The sequence below is a fragment of the Sorex fumeus genome, unplaced genomic scaffold (assembly GCF_029834395.1).
Source record: "Sorex fumeus unplaced genomic scaffold, SorFum_2.1 ptg000029l, whole genome shotgun sequence".
Taxonomy (NCBI): domain Eukaryota; kingdom Metazoa; phylum Chordata; class Mammalia; order Eulipotyphla; family Soricidae; genus Sorex; species Sorex fumeus.
This window is the reverse complement of record NW_026606086.1, coordinates 3,424,927-3,446,317: the sequence shown is the minus strand read 5'-3', so window position 1 is coordinate 3,446,317 and position 21,391 is coordinate 3,424,927. Positions and strand designations below refer to the sequence as shown.

The 21,391-nt window shown below is 57.0% G+C and overlaps 1 protein-coding gene across 1 annotated transcript in view; it reads right to left on the bottom strand.

Moving 5' to 3' along the window:
* Nucleotides 1-10,651, bottom strand: part of LOC130024595 (CAP-Gly domain-containing linker protein 1-like) — a 50,465-nt gene extending 39,814 nt beyond the window's left edge. Inside the window, 9 exon segments of the mRNA XM_056115304.1 lie at nt 492-1,148; nt 1,549-1,606; nt 2,726-2,829; nt 3,184-3,203; nt 3,206-3,380; nt 6,886-7,108; nt 8,235-8,359; nt 9,289-9,830; nt 10,567-10,651. Coding sequence (XP_055971279.1) covers nt 492-1,148; nt 1,549-1,606; nt 2,726-2,829; nt 3,184-3,203; nt 3,206-3,380; nt 6,886-7,108; nt 8,235-8,359; nt 9,289-9,830; nt 10,567-10,651 — 1,989 coding nt within the window.
* Between the last annotated feature and the right edge of the window lie 10,740 nt (nt 10,652-21,391).

Sequence of the window (21,391 nt, the reverse complement as noted above, 5' to 3'; positions counted from 1 at the left end):
AGCTGGGAACTGAGGCGCTCCGGGGAGAGGATGGCAAAGCCCGTCACACGAGCAGGTGGTCAGCAAGGTCAGGGAAAGACCCTCGCGGCCTGACTCGAGTCCAAGTGTCTGGGCGAACTCGGCGAGTATGCAGCGGGCCCAAGGGGCGGGGGCAGAGTTTGCTCTGGGGGCTCCTATCTTGTTTTCTCACTGGCCTCATGAAGAATTCTCTGTTTCAGAAAGACCCCAGACGGGCCCGATTAGCCGGGGCCAAGGCTAGCACGGCATCCAGGTGCTGGGAACCAATGACAGCCCCAGAATCGTGCCGACACCTTCTCAGTCCCCTCAGAGGGAACCGCACGGGACGTGACCGGGAGACCTGTCAGCACCAAGAATGAACACGGCGAGCAGACTGACACACAGCATGCAGGGAGCGAGCGTGGAAGTGGGCGAGGGCGCCCGAGTACCAACCTGCAGCTCTCGTCCCGCTTTGCATTCTCTAACTCCTGAATCTGCCGCTCAGCCACCTGGAGCTGCTGCCTGAGCTTCTCCATTCCCAATTGACCTTCGGAACTGGCCTTCCAGAGCCCATCGAGCTGCAAGAGCTTCTGCTGGGTGGCCTCCAGCTGTGCCGTGGCATTGGCCAGGGCCTGGGCTTGCTGACTACACACGGCCCGCAACCCGTCCAGGTGCTTTACCTTCGTCTCCGCCTCCTGCAGCTTGTTCAGGGCGTCCTCCATCTCCACCAGGTGCTGGTCCTCGATCTGCTCGAGCTTGGCCCGTGCGGCCTCCAGGCTGTTCTTCTGCTCCTGGGCTGTCCTGAACAGCCGCGACCTGAGCGTCTGCAGCTCGGAGGCGTGCGCTGCACGCTCAGCCGCCTGCTGGGCCTTCAGGCTCTCCACCTCCTGCTGGTACTCGAACTGTAGCCTCTCGATCTGCATCTTGAGCTCGGCCAGCTCGGCCGCCTCGGCGCCCACGCCCTGGCTCACGGATGCCTTCGGCTCGCCCATGACCTGTTGGTGCGGGGCGATGGCCGTCTCCAGCTTGGACTTCCTCAGGGCGATCACGTCCGCATTCTCCTTGTTGGCATGGTCCAGCTTGGTCCTCAGGCACTCGTTCTCCTTGGCGAGCTTCTCGGAGGCCGCCTGCAGGGACTTCACCTCCTTCTGGTGGGAAAACAAAATTTCCATGAACTTAAAACAGGAAGGAAAAGAAGCAGAAATAGAAATTTTTCTTTTCCAAACTGACTCTTTGCTTCTTCTTGTTTTAAGGAAAAGCTTCCCAAAAATGGGGTTCTAAAGGATTTGATTTGTGCTGCTCGACTGAAAATCAAAGCTGAGGCAAAGGCATAGACCCGACTGTCAGAACGAGAGAAAAACACTCATCAAGAGCAGCCTCCAGCCCCAAGGAGCAGAGATGTGTCAGCCGGGCCCTGCCAGGTGCATGACCCCAGGTATCCCTGTCTGATTCGGAGTCTCCAGCAGAAGTGGTCCCGGCGGGGTCGGCCAGGCCGCCCCGCATCCTTGCCTGCACCCTGCAAGCCTCCAGGACCTGCCCGGGCTTTACCTCCAGGTCGCCTTTGGTGATGGACTCCTCCTCGACTCGGAACTGGAGGTCTTCCACTTTCCTGTGGGGGAGAGGGAGACGTTGTGAGGGGCGTCACTGCTGCCCCCCATGAGGGCCACCATCTTGTAGATGCGCCTGACCCAGCCCCCGGCTCCACACACAGGAGGGCTGAGAGAGTCGGGGAGGGCCAGAGCGAGAGTACAGCAGGCAGGGCGTTTGTCTTGCACGTGGCCGACCCGGGTTCAATTCCCAGCATACCACTGTGGACCCCGGAGCAATGCCTGGAGTAATTCCTGAGTGCCGAGGCAGGAGTAACCCGTGAGCATCGCTGGGTTGACCCAAAAAGAAAAAAAAGAAAGTCAGCGAGTCCCCTCAGCTTCGAGCACTGGGTGGGACCCGCAGGCTACAGGAGGAAGCTAGGCCAAGCCAACGCCAGGTGCAGTGTCATATCAACCCTTTCTGCCTCGCAGCTAACAGAGGTGGTTAAAAACTGACCCGCGGCGCCTGCCAGTCCCTCCCAGCCAGCGCCTGTCTCCACATTGGGACAACAACTGAGCCCCTGGGGGAGAAGCAGCCAACAACTCGGGGGCGGGGAGGGGAGGGGCGGGGGAGAGGGGCTCCCAGTGACTGTCGAGTCAGCATGTGGAGCTGAGGGGCTGAGCCAGGCACTGGCAGTGACCCTGGGCACCACACTGCCGGGAGCCCATCTGAAAAGGCGGTCTCGGCCAGCACCCCGTGTCCATCTGTCTGCAGCCAGGCCTCAGCCCCGCGTCCGTCTGTCTGCAGCCTGGCCTGAGCCCCATGTCTGTCTGTCTGCACCCCGGCCTGAGCACCACGTCCGTCTGTCTGCAGCCTAGCCTGAGCCCTGTCTGTCTGCTGTCGTGCCCCATGAGTACTGTGGGTTTCCTCCCGCCTGGGACTTAACCACAGGGACTCCCACAGGGCCCCACTGGGTTAGGACAGTTCCTTGCCACCCAGCACAGGCCTCCTGAATACCAGGCCAGGTGGACACAGCAGGGAGGGCCGGGGGTGGCTTGGCTCCACTGAGCTCCCCCCCCTCCCAGCCCTCCCGCTGAGGCCGCGCTCAGGACTGGGCACCCGTTGGTTTCTGGTTCTCACGGCCCTGGAAGGCCAGGAGTGCCCCACCCGAGGGAGCCCCCAGCTCCGGGCACGGCCTCACCTCTTCTCCTCCTCCAGCTGGTTCAGCAGCTCCACCTTCTCCCAGTCGGTCGCTTCCAGCATGGCCCGCAGCTCGTCGTTCTTGGTCTCCAGCTCCAGGACGTGCTGTAGAGGCAACGGCGCGTGAGTGGCCTCGCCCGCCCCCAACAGCCCTCTGTGGGCTGGCATCGCCACCTGTCACCACGGCAAGCTGAATGCATCTCCCACCTAAGCTACGGCAGTTCTGGAAGGCCAGAGGGGAACCACACCACGCAAGCACCGGCGCGGACAACTCGGCACTCCCTAAACCCCCACAGGGCGAGCAGAAGGCGCATGCGATCAAACCACGCGCCGGACGCCACCGCAACGACGGCAGACGGGGACCCACGGCCTCTGCCTGCACCGCCTGCACCAAACTCGTGCCCAGCCTCTACCGCAGGTGTCTCTCGGCCCCGGCACTGCTGTCTGCACAGACGTCACCTGGTCGTGCCCGTTCCGGCCAGGGCCAGCTCCTGCTCTATCTCCCCCATGTGGCTCGTGGCCTTGGCCACCTCCGCCCGCTCTAGGTCCCGCTCGGCCAGCAGCTTCTCAATGTGCTGCTGCTTCTCCTTCAGCGCCTCCTGGAGGGCGGTGGTGCCAGAGATCTTGTGGGCGTAGCGGGAGGAGGTTTCCGGCAACTGCAAAGGAAAAAGAGACGTGAAGGGGATGGGGCCGGCCGACACGGGCATGCTCGCGGTGATCCTCGGCAAAGCACATGGAGCAGTGCTGCATCCTTGCATATGGGCCAGCGACTCTCAGCAGAAACGTCATGAAACCTTCCCAAAGATCCTTGGACGGGACCTGCCGCTCCACTGACCTCGGGCGTCGTGGGAATCCAGAGACTCTTCTGCAGAGCCGGAGGCAGCCCCCTCCACAGCCCGCTCTGGCCTGAGCTTCCTTAAGGATGAGCCCTTGGCTTGAGCTTGAGGCCAGCTCCAGCATCTTCAGCCTTGCAGGTCCGTCAGGGTCTCCCTGGGAAGCCTGTCCCTTCTCTCTTCCTCTTCCTTCCAGCTCACCTCGCTCTCCCGGGCACCCGCCCCATGCCTGAATAGCAGTAACCAGAGACTCTTGTCTCTGGGAATGGCCCCGTGCCCCCGGGGGTCACTGGGTGTGACCCTATAAAAGACCCCTGTGCCATCTGCTTTCGAAAATGGGAGATGAGAGGCTAGAATGATAAAGTTGCGGGAAAGACGCTGACCTTGCACGCCGCTGACCCGAGCTGGATAACAGGTACCCACCCCATAGGGTCCCGAGCCCACCAGGAGTGACTCCTGAGTGCAGAGTCCAGAGTAAGTCCTGAGTATTGCTGGGGCATGGCCAAAGTCCAGGGGAAAAAAAGGAAAAAGTGGTTCGAATGTGTGAGGGCTCACGCCCAGCGAGCAGGACAGCAAGGGCAGCTCAGGGAAAGACCAAGCACAAAGGGAAGGAGAGAAGAGGCAAAGACAGTGAGGAGGGGAGGGGAGTGGGCTGAAGCTCTGCGGGGACCGGGGGTCCTGTCCGTTCTATCCTGGGCTCGTGGTCGCTCATGGTCGCTCTGCAGACCCAGATCCCTCTCTGCATAACGGCCCCTGCAGGAGGGGACAAGGCGGGACCTGATCTTCATTCTTCGGGCACAGGGTGGCGGGGGCTGCAGCGGCGATGGCCAGGACTTCCGCTCCTTCTGCCCGGCCATCCCTGTTCCATCGCCCTGCTGCGGTCCAGCCGCAGGTTCTCTTGCCGCTTCCCCGCATCATCTGAGCTGCTGCCAAACGCCTCCTGACCGACTGGCCCAGCATGGCCCAGGCTGTACAATGCTGCTTTGCCTGCTGGGAGCTCTCGAGCCACCTGGTTCTGTCCGGAGAGCGGGATCATCCTTGCCTGTGCGTAAGGACCTGGCCGTGATTTCCCGATACACTTAAAGTATATCTGGTCCGATTAAATGCCCTCCCCAGGGCCAAAGAGTCTGTTGGGGGGGGTGGGGGAAGGTGCTTGCAGAGGTTCAAGATCCAGCACCATCAGGAGTGACCCCACCCCCCAAGCAGAGAGCCAGGAATAAGCCCTGAGCACCCCTGGGTGTGGCCCCCCAAACCAAATAATAACTAAAATTTCTAGGAGCACACGAGCTCTCGGGCCAGCCATGTGCAGTGCTCCCGGGAACTGCAGTCAACTCGGATTTCAAGGGGTGGCTGGGAAGAGCTTGCCAGCCTTGGGGGTCTAACACCAAGACCCGGGCTCAACCCCCCCTCCACCGGGAGCAGCCCCCAAGCACCATGCCTGGAGTCCCTGAGCACTGCCAGGTGAACCCCAAAGAGCAAAAATAAAAACTAAGAAAGGCGGGTGGCGGTGTTCCCTGAGCCTCCTGGCCTGAGCGGGTGGGGCAGGCCAGACGCACACGCTTCCTGGGCCTGAGACAGCTCCCTGAGGAAACCAGCACAGGAGCGATGGGCTTCTTTCAGCCAACTATGGAGACGAGACTGTGAGGTTCAGGCGCCGGAGCAGGGAGAAAGCAGCACCCCTAGCATGGGGGGAGGCGCGTGCTGAGGGGCTGGGCAAGGTCGGGGCAAGAGCTGAACTCAGGATGCTGATGCCAAAGCCTCTGCCCTGCGCGTGGTTTGTGAGGCCCCAGGCTCCATCCCAGCAAGGCCAGGCCTTCTGTGGGAGCCTGGTACCTCAGAAGAGCAACTCAGCCAACAGACGAACAGGGAGGCCTCCACAGGGCACGCACGGACCCGTGTGTATGTATGTATGCATGCATGTATGTTCTGGTGGGCATATCTACACGCACCTGTGTGCATGCGCACGTTGTGTTTATGCATGTATGTGCCTGTGTGTGTATACCCATAAGCCTGTGTATATACGGTATGCACTACGTGTACATGTATGAGTGACTGTGTGTATGAACGCTTGTGTGTGCACTTATGGAATTATGTTGTCGAGGTATACTTCCGTGAAGCCACACAGAATCTTTCTATATTCCTGTCATAGACGCTAACGGTGATGTTCAGTTTAGGAGTGAGCTCCACCCTGCATAAAGATATGCAAGGCAGGGGCCAAAGAGCTGGAGAGCAAAGCCCCAGCGCTGCCCAGGCTCAATCCCGGAGGCCCGCCAGGAATAATCCCGAGCACAGAGGTGGGAGAAAGCCCTGAGCTCTGCCAAGTGTGACCCCAAAACAGAACAAAACAAGATAGCGGGGGGAGGCTGGAGATACGTCTCAGGCGTAGGGCTCTTGCTTGGAGGTGGGAGGCCCCGGCACAACCTCAGCACTGCAAACGGACCCTCGAAGCACTATAGGGTGTGGTCCACAGTCAAGCAGAAAAACAAAACCAAATTCCACAAATGGGCTGGCTCGCGAGGGAAGGAGAGGGGCTTCTGAGTCTGCTCCCCTCCTAAATGGTGAGGCGAAGGGAAGGAGGAGTCGGACGTGAGGATGCAGGTGGGGCAGGGAAACCTGGTGGTGGTCGAGCAAGACAGGACTGGCCCCAGGCCTGTGCCCACGGCGCGTGGCCTCCTGGCTCCCGTTCCCGTGTCATCTGTTTTGTATCTTCCGTTGCACACACACTCACTCCCTCCTCTTCCGCATCGAGAGTCAATGCACTGAGCAGAGGCAGTGGCAGGAAGCGCAGCCCCCAGCAAATTCAGCCCCCCGGGACACACTCTCCATCGTGGGCCCGTTTCCCTGTGGACAATATCTCAGGGCACCCTTGCATATTCAGACACACTTTAGTGTTTATGACTCAGATAGACGTGAGGGGAGAAGCCACGAGGCCCCAGCTTTGAATTGAGGCACCGCAATGGACAGAAGTCGAGGCCACTCTGCATGTGGACAGCGGTGCAGAGGGACAGGAGGGAGCAGGGAGAGACGGAGAGAGCAAAGAAGCAAGATGAAGGGCCAAGCGTTCCCCAGAGTCTCTGGGCCCTGCTCTGACCCTCAGGCACCCCCTTCAGCTACCCCACTTCATCCCTAAGGTGGCCTGAGGCCAGAGAGGAGCCCTGAGCACCCCAGGAAAGGCCCATCCCTGCTCCTGTCACCGGTGGTGGCTGGGAAGCCACTCGCCTGCCACCCGAGGCTGCTCAGCCCACGTGCTCCTGCTCCGCCTCTTGCCCCTGGGGCTGTGGGAGTCTGTGGGGGCCCGAGCACCCCGCAGTGGTGGGGGGCTTCTTACTAGTCCTGTGCGGCCGGGCCTGCTGCTCACGGATGAGGCCCCGGAGCTGACGGAGCTGAGCGAGGAGGCCGAAGGGCTGCGCTTCAGGCTGGCGGGGGTGGTGGCCATCACACGCCTCACAGCGGCCACCTTGCCCTTGGCCGGCGTCGTGGACGGGAAGCCGATCTTGGTGACTTTGTGAATGGGAGCAAACAAGCCATACTTGGGCTGACACTGGAAGTACCTGCGGACAACGAGGAGGGGGGGACAAAAACACCTTCGGCAAGAGACACAAGCGCCGACCCAGAAGTCCACTGAGTCCCACAGTCTCACACCCCCACAAACGAACACGCTCCCACAGCCCCACATGCCCACCCACTCACACCCCGACAAACACACTCACACACGCACCCCAAACAACACTCCCACACTCTCACACTCCCACCCCAACAAACACACTCACACTCACACCGCAACAAACACACTCACACTCACTCCCCAACAAGCATCATACCCTCCACCAGCCCACACTCACACACACTCACAACCCAACAAACACACACACACCCCAACCAACACTCCCACACATAAACACCACAACCAACACACACTTACACTCACACCCCAACCAACACTCCCACACTTCCACACTCTCACAGCCCAACAAACACACTCACACCCCAACCAACACTCCCATACTCTCACACTCCCACCCCATCAAACACACACACTCACACCCCAAAAGACACTCCCACATGTCCACAGCCCCACACTCACACACACTCACTCCCCAGAAACACACATACTCACACCCAAACCAACACACACTCACACTCACACCGCACCGACACTCCCACACCCACACACACTCACACCCCAACCAACACTCCCACACACCCACAGCCCCACAGTAACACACATGCACACCCCAACCAACACTTGCACGCTCTCAAACCAACACTGACACGCTCTCACTCCCCCACAAACACGCTCACACCCCCACAAACACTCTCATGCCCACGCCCCCACCAACACTCTCACAGCCCCACACTCACACGCTCACATACACACTCCCTCATACATTGACACCCACACTCTCTCGCACGCTGCCCACCCCCACCACGCAAACCAAGGGCGATTCCAAGCAGCCTCCCTGGCATCTGAAGGGCGACAGCACGCCCGGGGGGTTCCTGCGGCCCGAGCACAGCTGCATGTGGGGGCCCCAGGCTGTCCCCACATCCCTGCAGGGTCCACGAGTGCCAACGGAAGTGGTCCCGCCTAAGAACCAAGTGAAGTGGCCTGCAGTCCCCTCAGCGCCTCCCGGGCACCCTGCATGGCCCCAGGCTGTCTGGGGGGGCAGGGGGACCCACCTCGTTCCGGCCACGGCACCATCGTTCTTGCCCAGTGGCTTGTCCAGCTCTACGCCGCACCAATCCCCCTTGGCGAAGTCCGTCTCCCCGAGGAAGCGCACCACACCGGCCTCCATGCCTCCCACCTGCCGGAGGGATGGAGGGACGTGGGTCAGGCACCCTGGACTGCGCACAGCGCCCCCACCCCCGCAAACGAACATTCTGGCTTCAGAGTCGGGATTTCCTGAAGAAACCCCAAAGGTCAAGGTGCCATTTCCCCCCGTAACCCCTACAGGGTGAGCAGACACTGCTGCTCAGTGTCCAGGCAAGGCAGCGGCATTCACACCCACTCGCTGTCACTGGTGGCCTGGCTGACCACACCCCCGGGAATCTCTGACCCAGGCCAGCCACCTGGTGTGGCGAGGGGGTCGCTGCCCCGTGGGTGTGGGAGCGGAGCAGTGGCAACCCCACCGCTGGAGAACAATTAAGCCAGAAACCAGCTAAAGGAAAGTGACTATGCTCGTATCTTAGCAGAGTTCGATATTCCAGTTCTCCTTCACTATGCCTTGGCTTGACGCTTGGCTCCCGGGACACAGAGCAAAACAGAATCAAAGCGCTGGACAGTGCCCTTCCAGGGGGAAGGGCACTGGCTTTGTGTGCGACCACCCTGTGACGCCCCAAACAAAAACATAGAAAACCAGAGAAATAGAACCGATATCCAACTTTGTTCATTGGTTTGTTTTTGAGTCACAGTCAGAGTGCTCAGGGCTTACTCTTGGCTTGGTGCTCAGGGATCCCTCCGGGATGTGCTTGGGGGACTGTACATGGGACCAAGACTTAAACCCCGGGTCAGAGGCGTGCCAAGCATGACCCCTCCCCACGGCATGACCCCTCCACCCTGTTTTGGCTAAACTGGTAAAACTGGCAGCATCCCCGCACGCATCCATCACGCTGGAAACTGCAGGACCAGGCGTCCCGGCTGCTCCTGCTTCCACCCAAACCGCGAGTCTGGAGGAACTGATGGACCAGACAGGCGAATGGACAGCCACCCGCGACCGCTGCCCTCGGCACTCACCAGCACCTGGTCCCCGAGCTTCCTCTCCCGCTCCCCTTTCTTGAGGGAGCCGGTCTCAGAGAGGTTGGAGATGGACTCTCTGGCCGTCCTGGTCAGGCTGCTGATGTGAGGGGTGGCCGGTGACTCCTTCGCGGGGGACTGGGGCACCTTCGCGGTGCCGGCAGGGGCCGGGGAGGCCGACAGGGGCGGTGTGGCCCAGGCGGCAGGCGCTGGCTGCCGGCAGTTGGTCTCATCATCGGCCTGGAAGCTCCTACTCAGCTTGGACGGCCGGGTGAAGATGCCCTTCAGCGGCTCGCACTGGAAGTAGCGCACATCCGCCACCGAGCCGTCGTTCTTGCCGATGGGCTCGTTCAAGACAATCCCGGCCCACTGACCAGGGGCAAACTGGGTCTCCCCGAGGAACTGGATGAATCCAGGCTTGTTCCCGTTCACCCAGACTCGTTCCCCGACCTGGAAGTCGCCCACAAACTCCTCCTGCATCTCCGAGGAGGGGGCGATGGGGGTTTTCTCCCCAGGCATGGTCTTCTCAACGGGAGCAGCAGCTGGAACAGCAGAAAGGGTCAGAAGGGTCAGAAGGGACAGGAAGGGCCTGTGCAGGTCCAGTTAAAGTGTGGTTGGGGGGGAGGGAAACCCAGCAGTGCTCGGGATTACTCCCAGCCAATGACGGGGGCTGCTTGTGGCAAAGCCTGGCTGGGCCTGCCGTGAAGCGGACATGCTCACCTACCGCAGCATCCCAGGCCACAGTCATACTTTGGGCAGCTCAGGGGAAATCTTTGGATACACCCCCTGATACTACGGACCAAGCCAGGTGAAAGCTCGAACCCAGTGTCTTATTTCTGCTGTGTCCACTGGCCCATCTTCTTTTTATTTTTGGGGGGGAGCACCCCAGCCAGTGCTCAGGGCCTATTTCTGGTTCTCCGTTCAGTGTTACTCATGGTGAGGTTGAGGGTGGAGAGTCACATGGGGTGCCAGTTGCCCTCCCCACTGTACTGTGGCTTTGGCCGGCAATGAGGCCCTCTAGTCCAGGTGAGTCCACCTCCCTAAGCCTGTCCCCAAGCCTGGGCAAGGGAGCTACCAGTTAGAAGGGAGCGTGTTGGTCGCCTCAGCTGTCACCAGTTGCCGTGACACTAAACTCACAGAACGTGACACTCGTGTGTGAGAGCTGTCCCCAGAACCATGGACTTGTCTACAGCTCAGGGAGCCCTTCCCGGGCGAGGACTCGGGATGGGGTTCCCGGGTGGGAATGAGTCTCCCTTGGCCTGGACTGAGCGCACTTACCGGCCGAGGGTGCCTTCAGGGCCCAGCTCCCATGCTTGAGGATCTTGGTGGGGGACTTCAGCCCGCTGGGCCTCAGCAGACTCATGGTCAGGCGGTCAGACGCTGCCGCGGCCACTACCAGGCCCCGACCATCGAGCCCACTGTGGGGCCTTCTGAGGCACACTCGTTCTCAGGACTAAATCTCTGAAGAGCAGAGGAGAGAGTCTGTCTCAGGGGAGCGACCACAGCAGCTTCCGGAGCCCAGAGAGCTGCCAGTCTGGCTCTCGCCACCCCGAGTGCGACCCCCAGTCTCCCGCACAGCCCCCTGAGCCCACCAAGTGTCATTTCTGCGCAAAAACTCAACCCAAAACAGACAAACAAACAACTGCCGATTCAGGGCCAGAGAGCAGAGGGGACAGGTACTTGCCCTGCGGGCAGCTGACCATCACGCCCTCCCTGCCATCACTCCCACCACCAAACACATTCAGGAGCCAGAAATCATCCCTGAGCACCGCGAGTGTCACTGACCACTTCCCCGTCCAGACACTGACGAGCCGGCAGGCGACTCAGCAGTGATGGCTGGTCTTCTGTGTGCGTGTGTGCGTATGTGTATGTGCGAGAGGCCCGGGGTTACACGTAGAAGCTAAGGCAAGCAACAGGCACACTTTTTTCTATGGGCTGAGAACTGCCAGGGAAAAGGGCCCAGCAAGACTGCGCCATGGGGGGCTGGAGAGCGATAGCACAGTGGGAAGGGCACTTGCCTTGCACGCGGCCGACCCAGGTTCGATTCCCAGCATCCCATATGGTCCTCTAAGCACTGCCAGGAGTGATTCCCGAGTGCAGACCAAGGAGTAAACCCTGTGCATCACCAGGTGTGACCCAAAAAGAAAAAAAAATTGCGCCAAAGGGGAGCGAAGGAGTTTTCGGCGTTTCCTACGTTCCTTGTGATGCTGCCCAAGTTGGATAACCACAAGGCAGTATTAACTCCATTTCTTAACCCACAGGACTGAGGCAGACAGGTAGATGGGGGAAGCGTCCCCATGGCAATGGAACTCCGAGGAAGTCAACAAAAGCTTCATGGCCACCAAAAGACCACCTGAGGGCACGGAACCCAAAGTCTGGTCAAAATTAACCCACATTAGGAGGCCCAGATCAGGCTGGACCCCCCGAGGGAATAGGAACAAAGCCCAGGAAAGAAATTTCTAAGAGGACCATGGACCACTCAACTCTACCCCCTTGGCAACCACCCTAGCAACAGACTCTAGGTAGCTAGAAACTCCCACCAGGGGCAGCCTGGGGAAATCCCTAGATTAGCCACCTTGAACAAAGGGAGGGCGCTCATGTGTGCCCGAGCCCAGGTACTGCTCTTGCCTATGAGGTCGGTCATGTGACGGGCTTCTCCCCTCCTGAGGTGTGGACTTTCAGACCGAATGCAACCTAGCAACATAACATGTTCAGTGGCTTTCTGCACCTCTGGAGAAGCTGCACTCTCTCTCGAGCGTGTTACTCCCTCCCTCCTTCCCCTTCCTAAAGGCCTCCAAATAAAATGTTTCTGCTTCATGCTCATCTCCTGAAATGCTTTTCTGCGAGGAGGACAAAGGCCCAGGGGCCTGAGGAGGTCGAGGATCGACTCCCTTTCCCTGAAAAGGGCAACCCCTCACTCTGGCCCAAGACCCCGGGAAGGCCTAGTGGGCGTCGTGGGGCTGGCGGGGCTCATCGCACTCAGCAGTGCCAGCGCTCCAGCCAGTCCCGGGGGAGTGATATCTTCTCCTCTGCTTCTCATCAGCCCCCAATGAGGGCCCACTGACTTCAGAGTCTTTCCATATTTCAATAGAGAAGTCCACAAGGGGCAGAGAGGCAGGACAGTGGGGAGGGCACTTGCCTTATATCCAGTTGTCCTGGGCTTGATCTCCGTCAGCACAGGGACGTTAGCCGGCCAGGGTCACCCCTGGGCACAGCCAGGTATGGCCACCCCACCCCACCCCGCCCCCACACCACCCAAATATATATATATATATATACCTAGTAAAAAAACTTAAACTAACTAAAGATTAAAAACTATCATACACTAAAGAACTGTTAGAGAAAAAAGCCACGCGCACGCGGGCAGAAAGCCCAGAGACTCAGATTCACCTGTGTCACACTGCACTCGCAGCTTCAGTACTGAGCTCTGCCAAACAGGCTCGTGCCAGTCTCGTGGAGAGACTGAAAATGGCAGTTGGAGTCTAGAATGTTCTGAGGTAGAACTAGAATTCAGCAAGGAGGAGGGCATCATGGGCCATTCTTAAAGGGGCAGGCGCCACCCTTCGTGATGTCAGTGTCTGACTGAGGCTCCGGAGGGCTGCCCTTGCAGAAGTCAGCACTACATGGCCAACGAGCCTCTGGTCCCTGCGGGGCCCAGTTCTGGATCCCCGGGCCCTGTGAAAGTGGTTTCAGAAAACTTTTGACAAATGTTTGTCAGTTACAGATCTCCAACTGAGGTCATTCAGCATCCCCCGAGTGGGACCTGGACCCAGTGACCCTGCCCAGGGCCCTCCTCAGGAGCCGGGCCAGGAAATCTGTGAGCCGGGGGGGGGGGGGGGGGGCGGGGGGCCAGAGCGACAGGGCAAAGGCCCTGAGCTCGACCCTGACAGCCCTGCTCTCTGTGACCCCAGTGCTGTGAGCAACACCGGCCACACCGTGGCCAGGGAGTAGCCCATCCCACTAAGGCCGGAGAGCTGTACAGAGGAGTATGGCCTGGCCTGCTCCGGATGGGAGCACAAGCTGAATGAGTGCGGGTCCCCTCGAGGATGAGTGAGCGGGAACCGGGGAGTGGGGGGGAGGTGGGGAGGGCGGAGTGACCTAACCTGGGGGCTGAGGACGGGACATCTGACAGTGCTCAGGGCTGACTCTGATCCAGTCATGGGAGCTCATCCTGGCAGGACCTGGGTGGGAAGGGACGTACAGGGTGGGGTGGGGTCAACCACAGGCAAGGCAGGCTCTTTGGCCCTGGGCTACCCTTCCGGGCAAGGATACGTATTTTCTTTCTTTCCTTTTGTTTTTTGGGACACTCGGCAGTGCTCAGGGTTACTCCTGGGTCTGCACTCGGGAATCACTCCTGGCGGTGCTCAGGGGACCTATGGGGTCAGCCATGCACCAGGCAAGCGCCAAGTCTTCATGTCAAGGTGCCCATGAAACACAGTGTGCAACAAGGGACTCTGCAGAGAACATCAGGGCCAGCAAACGCTACTTGGAAATCAATCAATTCTGAAAATAACACAAAAAGATGCAAAAGGAGGGTCTGGAGTGAGAGCACAGTGGGGAGGGGTTTGCCTTGCTCACGGCTGACCAAGATTCGATCACCAGTCCTGAGCACTGCCAGGAGTAATTCCTGAGTGCCACGTCCGGCGCTGCGGGGCAGAGCCAGGGGAGGGCCCTCAGGGTGAAATCAGCACTCGAGTCCCACAGGGTTCGTCATTTAGGAGATGGCATGAATGCCTGCGTTTATTCAGAGCATAAGTACAGACTTAAGTATGTTTCCACAGCCCACCTAATAGAAGGAAAGGGGATGGGACGTGGGAAAGTGGATGGGACAATGAGCAGAGCCATGCACTGTTGGTCAGCCACCTGGTGACCCTTTCGGCATAATGCTATTGGTCAGAACGACCTGCTTTGATATAGCTTTGACATAACTGCAAAGATTGTGCTGTTCCTCATACACCATTTACAAATCATTTACGAGGGTGCATTTTCCCCAAACTGAAACCTCCTGTACTGGGAAGTTGCCCAGCTTTGAGCAGGACAAAGGGGGAATGAAAAATCAAGCATTCTTTTACTTGGTCAGTAGGCAACACTGAGCATCACTGAGTGTGACCCAAAAGGCCAAAAAAAAAAAAAGAAAAAAACAGCGCAAAAGAAAATGTGTTTTAGCCTCACTGTCTCCCTGAGACTTGAGCACTCAATGCTGTGTGTGAGCCTAGTAGAGTCTCCGGCCTGAACAAGCCCCCACACCCCCACCCCCATGCTCCTGTGTTTGGACCCTGACCCTAAATCCTGTGATGGGACCACCTGTGTCCATGACAAAGACGCTAGCAGGCTCACGCCCTGGAACGTCCCTGCTTCACACAGGCGTGGCACACGGGTCCTGGCCTGCTAGCGGCCGGCAGTGATTCGGCAGGAAGCAGAAGTGTGAGCCTGAACGTGGGTCAAGTCCGTTCCTTCAGCTTGGAGGGGAGGAATGTACAAGAGGGGGTTTTGAGCACTGCCTCACAAGCAGGAGGTCCTGAATCCAAGCCCCCGGGGTCAACCGTGCACCTGGCACAAAGCCGGCACAAACCCGGCAGCTCTGCTGTCCCAGCACCACGCAGGAAGGGGGGTGACCCCAGGGGGAGGGCCACCGAGAGAGGAGGGGGACACCACAGAAAGGAGGAGTGAACACAGGGCAGGAGTTGAGGGCTGCAGGGCCGGGAGCACCGGGAAGAGAGCAGCCCTGGGGAGCAGGAGGACACGCAGGCGCCCAAGTCACTGGCCACTCGAGGCAGTCGCACAAGCCGTGTGCAGACCCACGAGGCTGACAGGACGCCAGGGACGGGGAAACCCCAGCAAGGATTTTTCTTTAAGTTTTGGGCCTTGGGGCCAGAAGTCTAGTACAGCGGGGAGGGCATTTGCCTTGCACACAACTGACCCGGGTTCAATCCCGGCATCCCATAGGGACCCCCGAGCACCTCCAGGAGTAAGTCCTGAGTGCAGAGCCAAGAGTGACCCCGGAGCACGTCCAGGTGTGACCCAAAAACAAAACTACAGCAGAGCAAGCCGAAGGGCACGGAAGCTCTGAGCCACGGAAACACCGAGGTTGGTGCCCACTCGCCCCCGCCCCCCGCCAGGTCAGGCCTGCCTGCGATCAAGGTGCCCGAGTGTCTCCAGACAGGATCTGCCTCAGCGGCTCGGTGCGTCATCTCAGCCTATCACCCAACTCGACTGGGATTGACTCTGGTTATCTCCTTGTCTGGTTATCTTGGGCATCTCAGGGGCCAGCCGCCAATCTCCGTCCTCCCACCTGGCCAGGGCGGGATCAGGTGTCAGCAGCTGGGCCCTGAACAACCCACCTGCCCGTCCAAACACAACGCGAGCCCAAAGGCCAGGCTCGCACCCAACTCGTAGGACACGACCAAGCTAGGGGCCCCGTAGAGCACTGGGCCCGAGGATGGGTCCCAGAGATCCCCAAATCTCCCTTGATCGACGGCCTGGCCCAGCAATCTGCATCAACCACTGGGCCCAAGCTCTTTGCTTTCCTTCTGCTTGCTGAGCGAAACTTGGAGGGGAGGAACTCCAAACTTTTTTTTTTTTTTTTTGCTTTTTGGGTCACACCTGGCGATGCACAAGGGTTATTCCTGGCTCTGCACTCACAGGGGTTACTCCTGGCTCTGCACTCAGGAGTTACTCCTGGCATTGCTCAGGGGACCATATGGATGCTGGGACTCGAACCCGGGTTGGCCACCTGAAAGGCAAACGCCCTACCCGCTGTGCTATCTCTCCAGCCCCGGAACTCCGAACCTTATATAGAAAACAATGTATTTCACAATGCCATTTCAGCCATTCTGATTGTTGGGGGGTAAATTCTAAGCAATCATGCTGCATCTTTTGTCGAAATAATGAATGTAATCAATGTAGAGAAGAGTTAGTTAGAAATCATTTGCCTCATAGGCATTGGGTGGGTGGGAGGTGGGGTATATTGGGGTTCTTGGTGGTGAAAAATGAGTACTGGTGAAGGGTGAAGAAGACGGTGTTTGATCATTGTATGACCGAGACTTAAATCTGAAAGCTTTGTAACTTTTCCCACAATGATTCAATAAATAAATATAAGAAGAAAAAAGAAAGAGAGAAAGAAAGAAAGAAAGAAAGAAAGAAAGAAAGAAAGAAAATTATGGAAAAAAATGTAAGGTGGAGTTCATGCCCAATTCAATCAGCTAATCAGTGGCTGAATAAATAGCAGTACTCCTACATAAAAACACAAACCATGAAACAAAAATCACTGTACCTGTGAGGCGAGTGCATCAGCAGCCTGATGGCGCCTCCACACTTCCAGATACCCCAAAATTGCTGTTGTGCCTTTGGCCAGACTCCAAAAACTTGGGGCAAAGGTTACCAAGAAAGTAAATGGCCAAAAGTTAGGTATGTGGGAAACACACCCACAAATCACCTCCGGCTCAGCTAGATCATTGGAGGCATGGCCTCTCTGGGTCCTGATTGAACTGCTTAATGGCCATGATCCCAGAGACTCAGAAAAAATCTCGAAACCCAGTGGCTTTTGGCAGAAATGCGTCTGGTCCCTGCAGTGCTGGGCCCACGGTTTCGTGCCTTGGCCTGTTCCCTCTGGTGGCCCGGTGGCCGCCATCCTCCAGAGGCCACTGGACAGTCAGGCTTGGGACCTCAGTAACAAAACTTGTTGGGCCTCACAGGATGGGGGTGGAGCCAGTCCTGTCCTCCCCGTCCCCAAGAGACCCCAAGTCATTGCCCACGAACGGCCTTTCTGGCTCCTGATCAAGCTGCTTAACGACCAAGATCCCAGAGACTCAGGAGCAATTCTCGGGAACCCAACAGGTTTTGACAGAAATCCCTCCAGATTTAAGTGTTCAAATGTCAGAATTTCAAAATCGTGCGGCCAGTACTGCAGCCACGAAACATCATATGTTATTCATAACCAGCAATAGAAAACAAATTGTCTACTGTTGCCTTTTCAGCAGATCTGAGTGTTGGGGCAAAATCTCAAATAATAATGGTGGGTCTGGTGTCAAAATATTGAATGTGATCAAAGTAGAGAGAGAGTAATGTGGAAATCATCTGCCCCACTGGTAGGGGGAGGGTGTGGGATGGGGATATACTGGGGTTGTTGGGGGTGGAGAATGGGCACTGGTGAAGGTACGGGTGTTTCATTGTATGACCGAGACTTAGACCTGAAAGCTTTGTAACTGCTCTCACGGTGATTCAATAAATAAAATCATAAAAAGTGAAAAGAAAAGTAAGGTGGAGTTCATGCACAGTTCAATCAGCTAATCAGTGGCTGGATAAATAGCAGTACTCCTACATAAAAGAGAGAGAGAGAGAGAGAGAGAGAGAGAGAGAGATCCAGAAAAATGCGGCAAATCTGTACCCCAAGCACACTTCTCCCCAAACGATCCGTTTTCCCCCACCCGAGATAAAGCCGACACGCTATGGGTCACATCCTCCTGCCACTGACCCCCAAAACCCGATGCTCCCTCCTCCCACCCTAGGGACTGATGGCACAAACTCCATCTTTGTGTCACGCCATACATGACACATTTGTCACTAGCACCTGATGACTCATTTCAGAACCTCAACAGAAGCCACAAAGATGGGGAGCACTGTTCAGGGAGCACCATGCAGGGGCTTCTCAGACCTTCCCTCTACCTCTGTCCCCCGCCTGTTCTGGGGAAGATGTATAGACAAATGGCCGGGGGTTGAGAACAGAGGAACCAAGCTGGGAGGAAGCGGGTGCTTGTGTTTTGTTTTCTCTGGTGGCCTCTAACTACGGTTCCTCTTAAGAGACAAAGAAGGCCACAAATAAGCAAACACTCTGACCTCGGTTAGCACCCAACTCTGATTGAACGCCAAGATCTGCTCTAAATGAACTTTGAAAGGGCAAGCTAAATATCTTTCAGGGAAGCAAATAACCTTAGGGGATTATCTGCTCTGGTACTAAAAATGGGGGGGGAAAAAGTCTGTTTTGTATCTCTTGAAAATGTCAGCTTGACTCAAAGGCAGTTCTATTTCTTCCCGCGGTACAAATGCTTCCTCCCAGCTAGAGCTTTGGCTCACGTCTGTCCAGCATTTTCTGGACAGGGAAACACCAGCCCTGGGAGCTGTGGCGTGATGGGCAGCACCACACACCGATCTATGAGGAAGTTACATAAATATCAGTCTTTCGTTCCAAACAAAATGTCAGGAGCTGCAGACACAGTTCAAGACTATATATAGCCTGAAGGCACAGGACATATGCAAACGGCACCTACTCAATGTCATCAGCCAGCCCAGTCACCCACCTCACGCTGGCATTCAACTTCAAAATATCCAGATAGAGGAAATTGTCACATGTAAGGGGGGAAAATCAGAGTTAGCAAGAGCTCGGAGAGAAGAGCAAGCCGGCAAACAGGACTGAGAGAAGGTGACCGGAGTTGAGACAGGTCTCTGGCCTAACCCAGGTCCTAGCCCCAGCTGCCCTGCAGAACCTGCCAGGGGCGACCTCACATGCCTCGGAAGACTCACGGGCACCCCACATGCTATAGAATCCCCCCAACGCCCACAGTCGCTCAGTTCTGGCTCACACCCGCCCTTCCATGCAAAAGACCCGAAGGAACAAGAATCCCAGGCCGAAGCTTCTAGTATTGGGGCTGGAACGATAGTACAGCAGTGAGGGCATTTGCCTTGCATGCAGCCAACGTGGGTTCGAATTCCAGCACCCCACATGGTCCCCTGAGCACCGCCAGGAGTAAATCCTGAGTGCAGAGCCAGGAGTAACCCCTGTGCATCACCGGGTGAAAAAATTAACAATAAAAATATAACACCGTGGAGATGTGCAGACTGGGGGCGGGGTGCAGAGGGAGACCTCCCAAAGAGTGGCCCAGAGTGAGTATAACATCCCCAAAGATTCCGTAGGATGGGTCCGCCAGGTCTGGGGTGCAGCCTCACACTTGAGTCTAAGCCACCCTGGTCAGGATGTCCAAAGAGTCCTCAGAAAAGGACCAGAAACTCTGCATTGGAACAGAGTAGAGAGGATGATTCAGGGGAAGGAGAGCATCAGGGGGCATCTTTCGAACTGCTCAAGGGCCCAGGTGACTGTTCAGAGCGGGAACTGTGTCTGCCTGCGGACAGCTAAGCCGGCTCCTGCCCAGCCCTGCCCAGCCCCGAGCACCCAAACAAAACATTCATTTTGAAAAACGGCGTATTACTACAGAGACGCCTCTAACAACTCCCACCCGGCGAGGCTCAGGGGATACCCCTGGCTCAGCACTCAGGAATTATTCTGGTGGTGCTTCGGGGACCATATGTGATGCCGGGGATTGAACCTGGGTCAGCTGCGTACAAGGCAAATGCCCTCCGAATGTATATAGCTCCAGCCCTTGCAATTCCTCTTTAACAGCCCCTAAGGTCATAACTGGTGGTGTGTGGGTCCCTCCTGTCCTGAACCCGGGGCTCCCCAGGTGATGCTGGGCCTCTAGCCCTCTAAGCTATCTCCACACCACCCAGAAATCTGTAAGTAAAGTGAAAAAAGTAAAGGCCCTCCCGTTGTCCGTCCATTTGCTCGAGCGGGCCCAGTAACGTCTCCATTGGAGACTTTGTTGTTACTGAGTTTGGCATATCGAATACGTCACGGGGAGCTTGCCAGGCTCTGCCGGGCAGGCGAGATACGCTTGGTAGCTTGCCGGGCTCTCCGAGAGGGGTGGAGGAATCGAACTCGGGTCGGCCATGTTGGCTGCGTGCAACGCAAACGCCCTTCCACTGTAATATCGCTCCAGCCATAATTCCGTATTAAAAAAAATTTGTTTACGTTAACCACAGGGGCCAATGGCACAGCGAGGCCCGGGTTCTTTCTCTTAAGGTGCTGCTGAGACCAACATGCTGAGGGGAAAGGGTGCCCGGAAATCTGGTGATGCACCTGCGCTCTAGAAAGGTCGTTTCTTGAGACCAGCAGCAGCAGTACCACAAATCAACGCACACACCCAAGAAAGCAGGGAAACGCGGTCACATCTCAAACACACCTGCACAAGCTTCCAATGGCAGAGGGCGCAGAGGGCACAGACAGGCATCGGAAGCGTTGGGGAAGTGCACGGGTTCAGGCTGACTCCCTGGCTTGGCACTGGGGGTGACATTTGGTAGGCTTGGGGGACCGTATGGGGTGCTTGGGAACGAACCCGGGTCTGCCAGGGGCAAGGCAAGTGCCCGACCCACCTTACTATCTCTCTGGCCCTGGTACGCTGTTTTTAGAAGATATTATCAAGCCGATGTGTTTCCCCCTTGCATCTTCCCCTTCATTCCAGTATTTATTTTCCCTTTCCCTCCCTTTCTCGCTGAGGCTGAGGGTCGCACACTCTAGATGGCGGTTACCCACTTGGGGGGTGGGGGGTCTCACTCGGCCTGCCAGAACTCCAGCCATGCCCAATTTTCCCTATTTCCAGTGAAGAATATGCCATAGGAAAAACATCTGGTTGAAAACTCACATAAATCAATGCTTTTGGGTCTACAGATACTCTTAAGGGACTAAGCATAGAGAAACCTCACCGCACAGAAGATAGAGCCAGAGTTCTGGCCTGGGCGCCCCTAAGAGCCAAGCTGACACTTCGAATGAGAAAGTTTTCAGAAGTGCTCCCTGTCATAAAGATAGTAAACAAAACATATAAAATCATATTTGTAAACAAAAATCCACCTTTCAGAAAAAGACAACATTTAAAAAAGAAAATGTCCCGGGGACCCGACAGATAGTTCAGTGCGAAGGTGCTTCCCAGGCATCAAAGAGTCAAATATGGACCCCTGGGGACCAGCAAGAGTAATCCCTGAGCATCACCAGGTGAAGCCCCAAGCAAAAACCAAAGCAAAGCAAACAAATAAATATGTGCTGAAAATAACCAGTAGGAAACAGGCTGGGACGGGCGTGTGGGAGAAACAGAATTTTCCGCACACCCTGCACCCAGCCCTGAGGTCACACTGCAGAACCTCAAGAGTTTGAATGAAAAATGTAAGCAATTTTATTTCTAAAAATGAGAATGTAAGAAAAGAATCTTCAGGTCTTACCAAGACTCAATCAAGGGGAAAGGCGGGTCACGAAAACAAAATCACTCACAAACCTACGTTT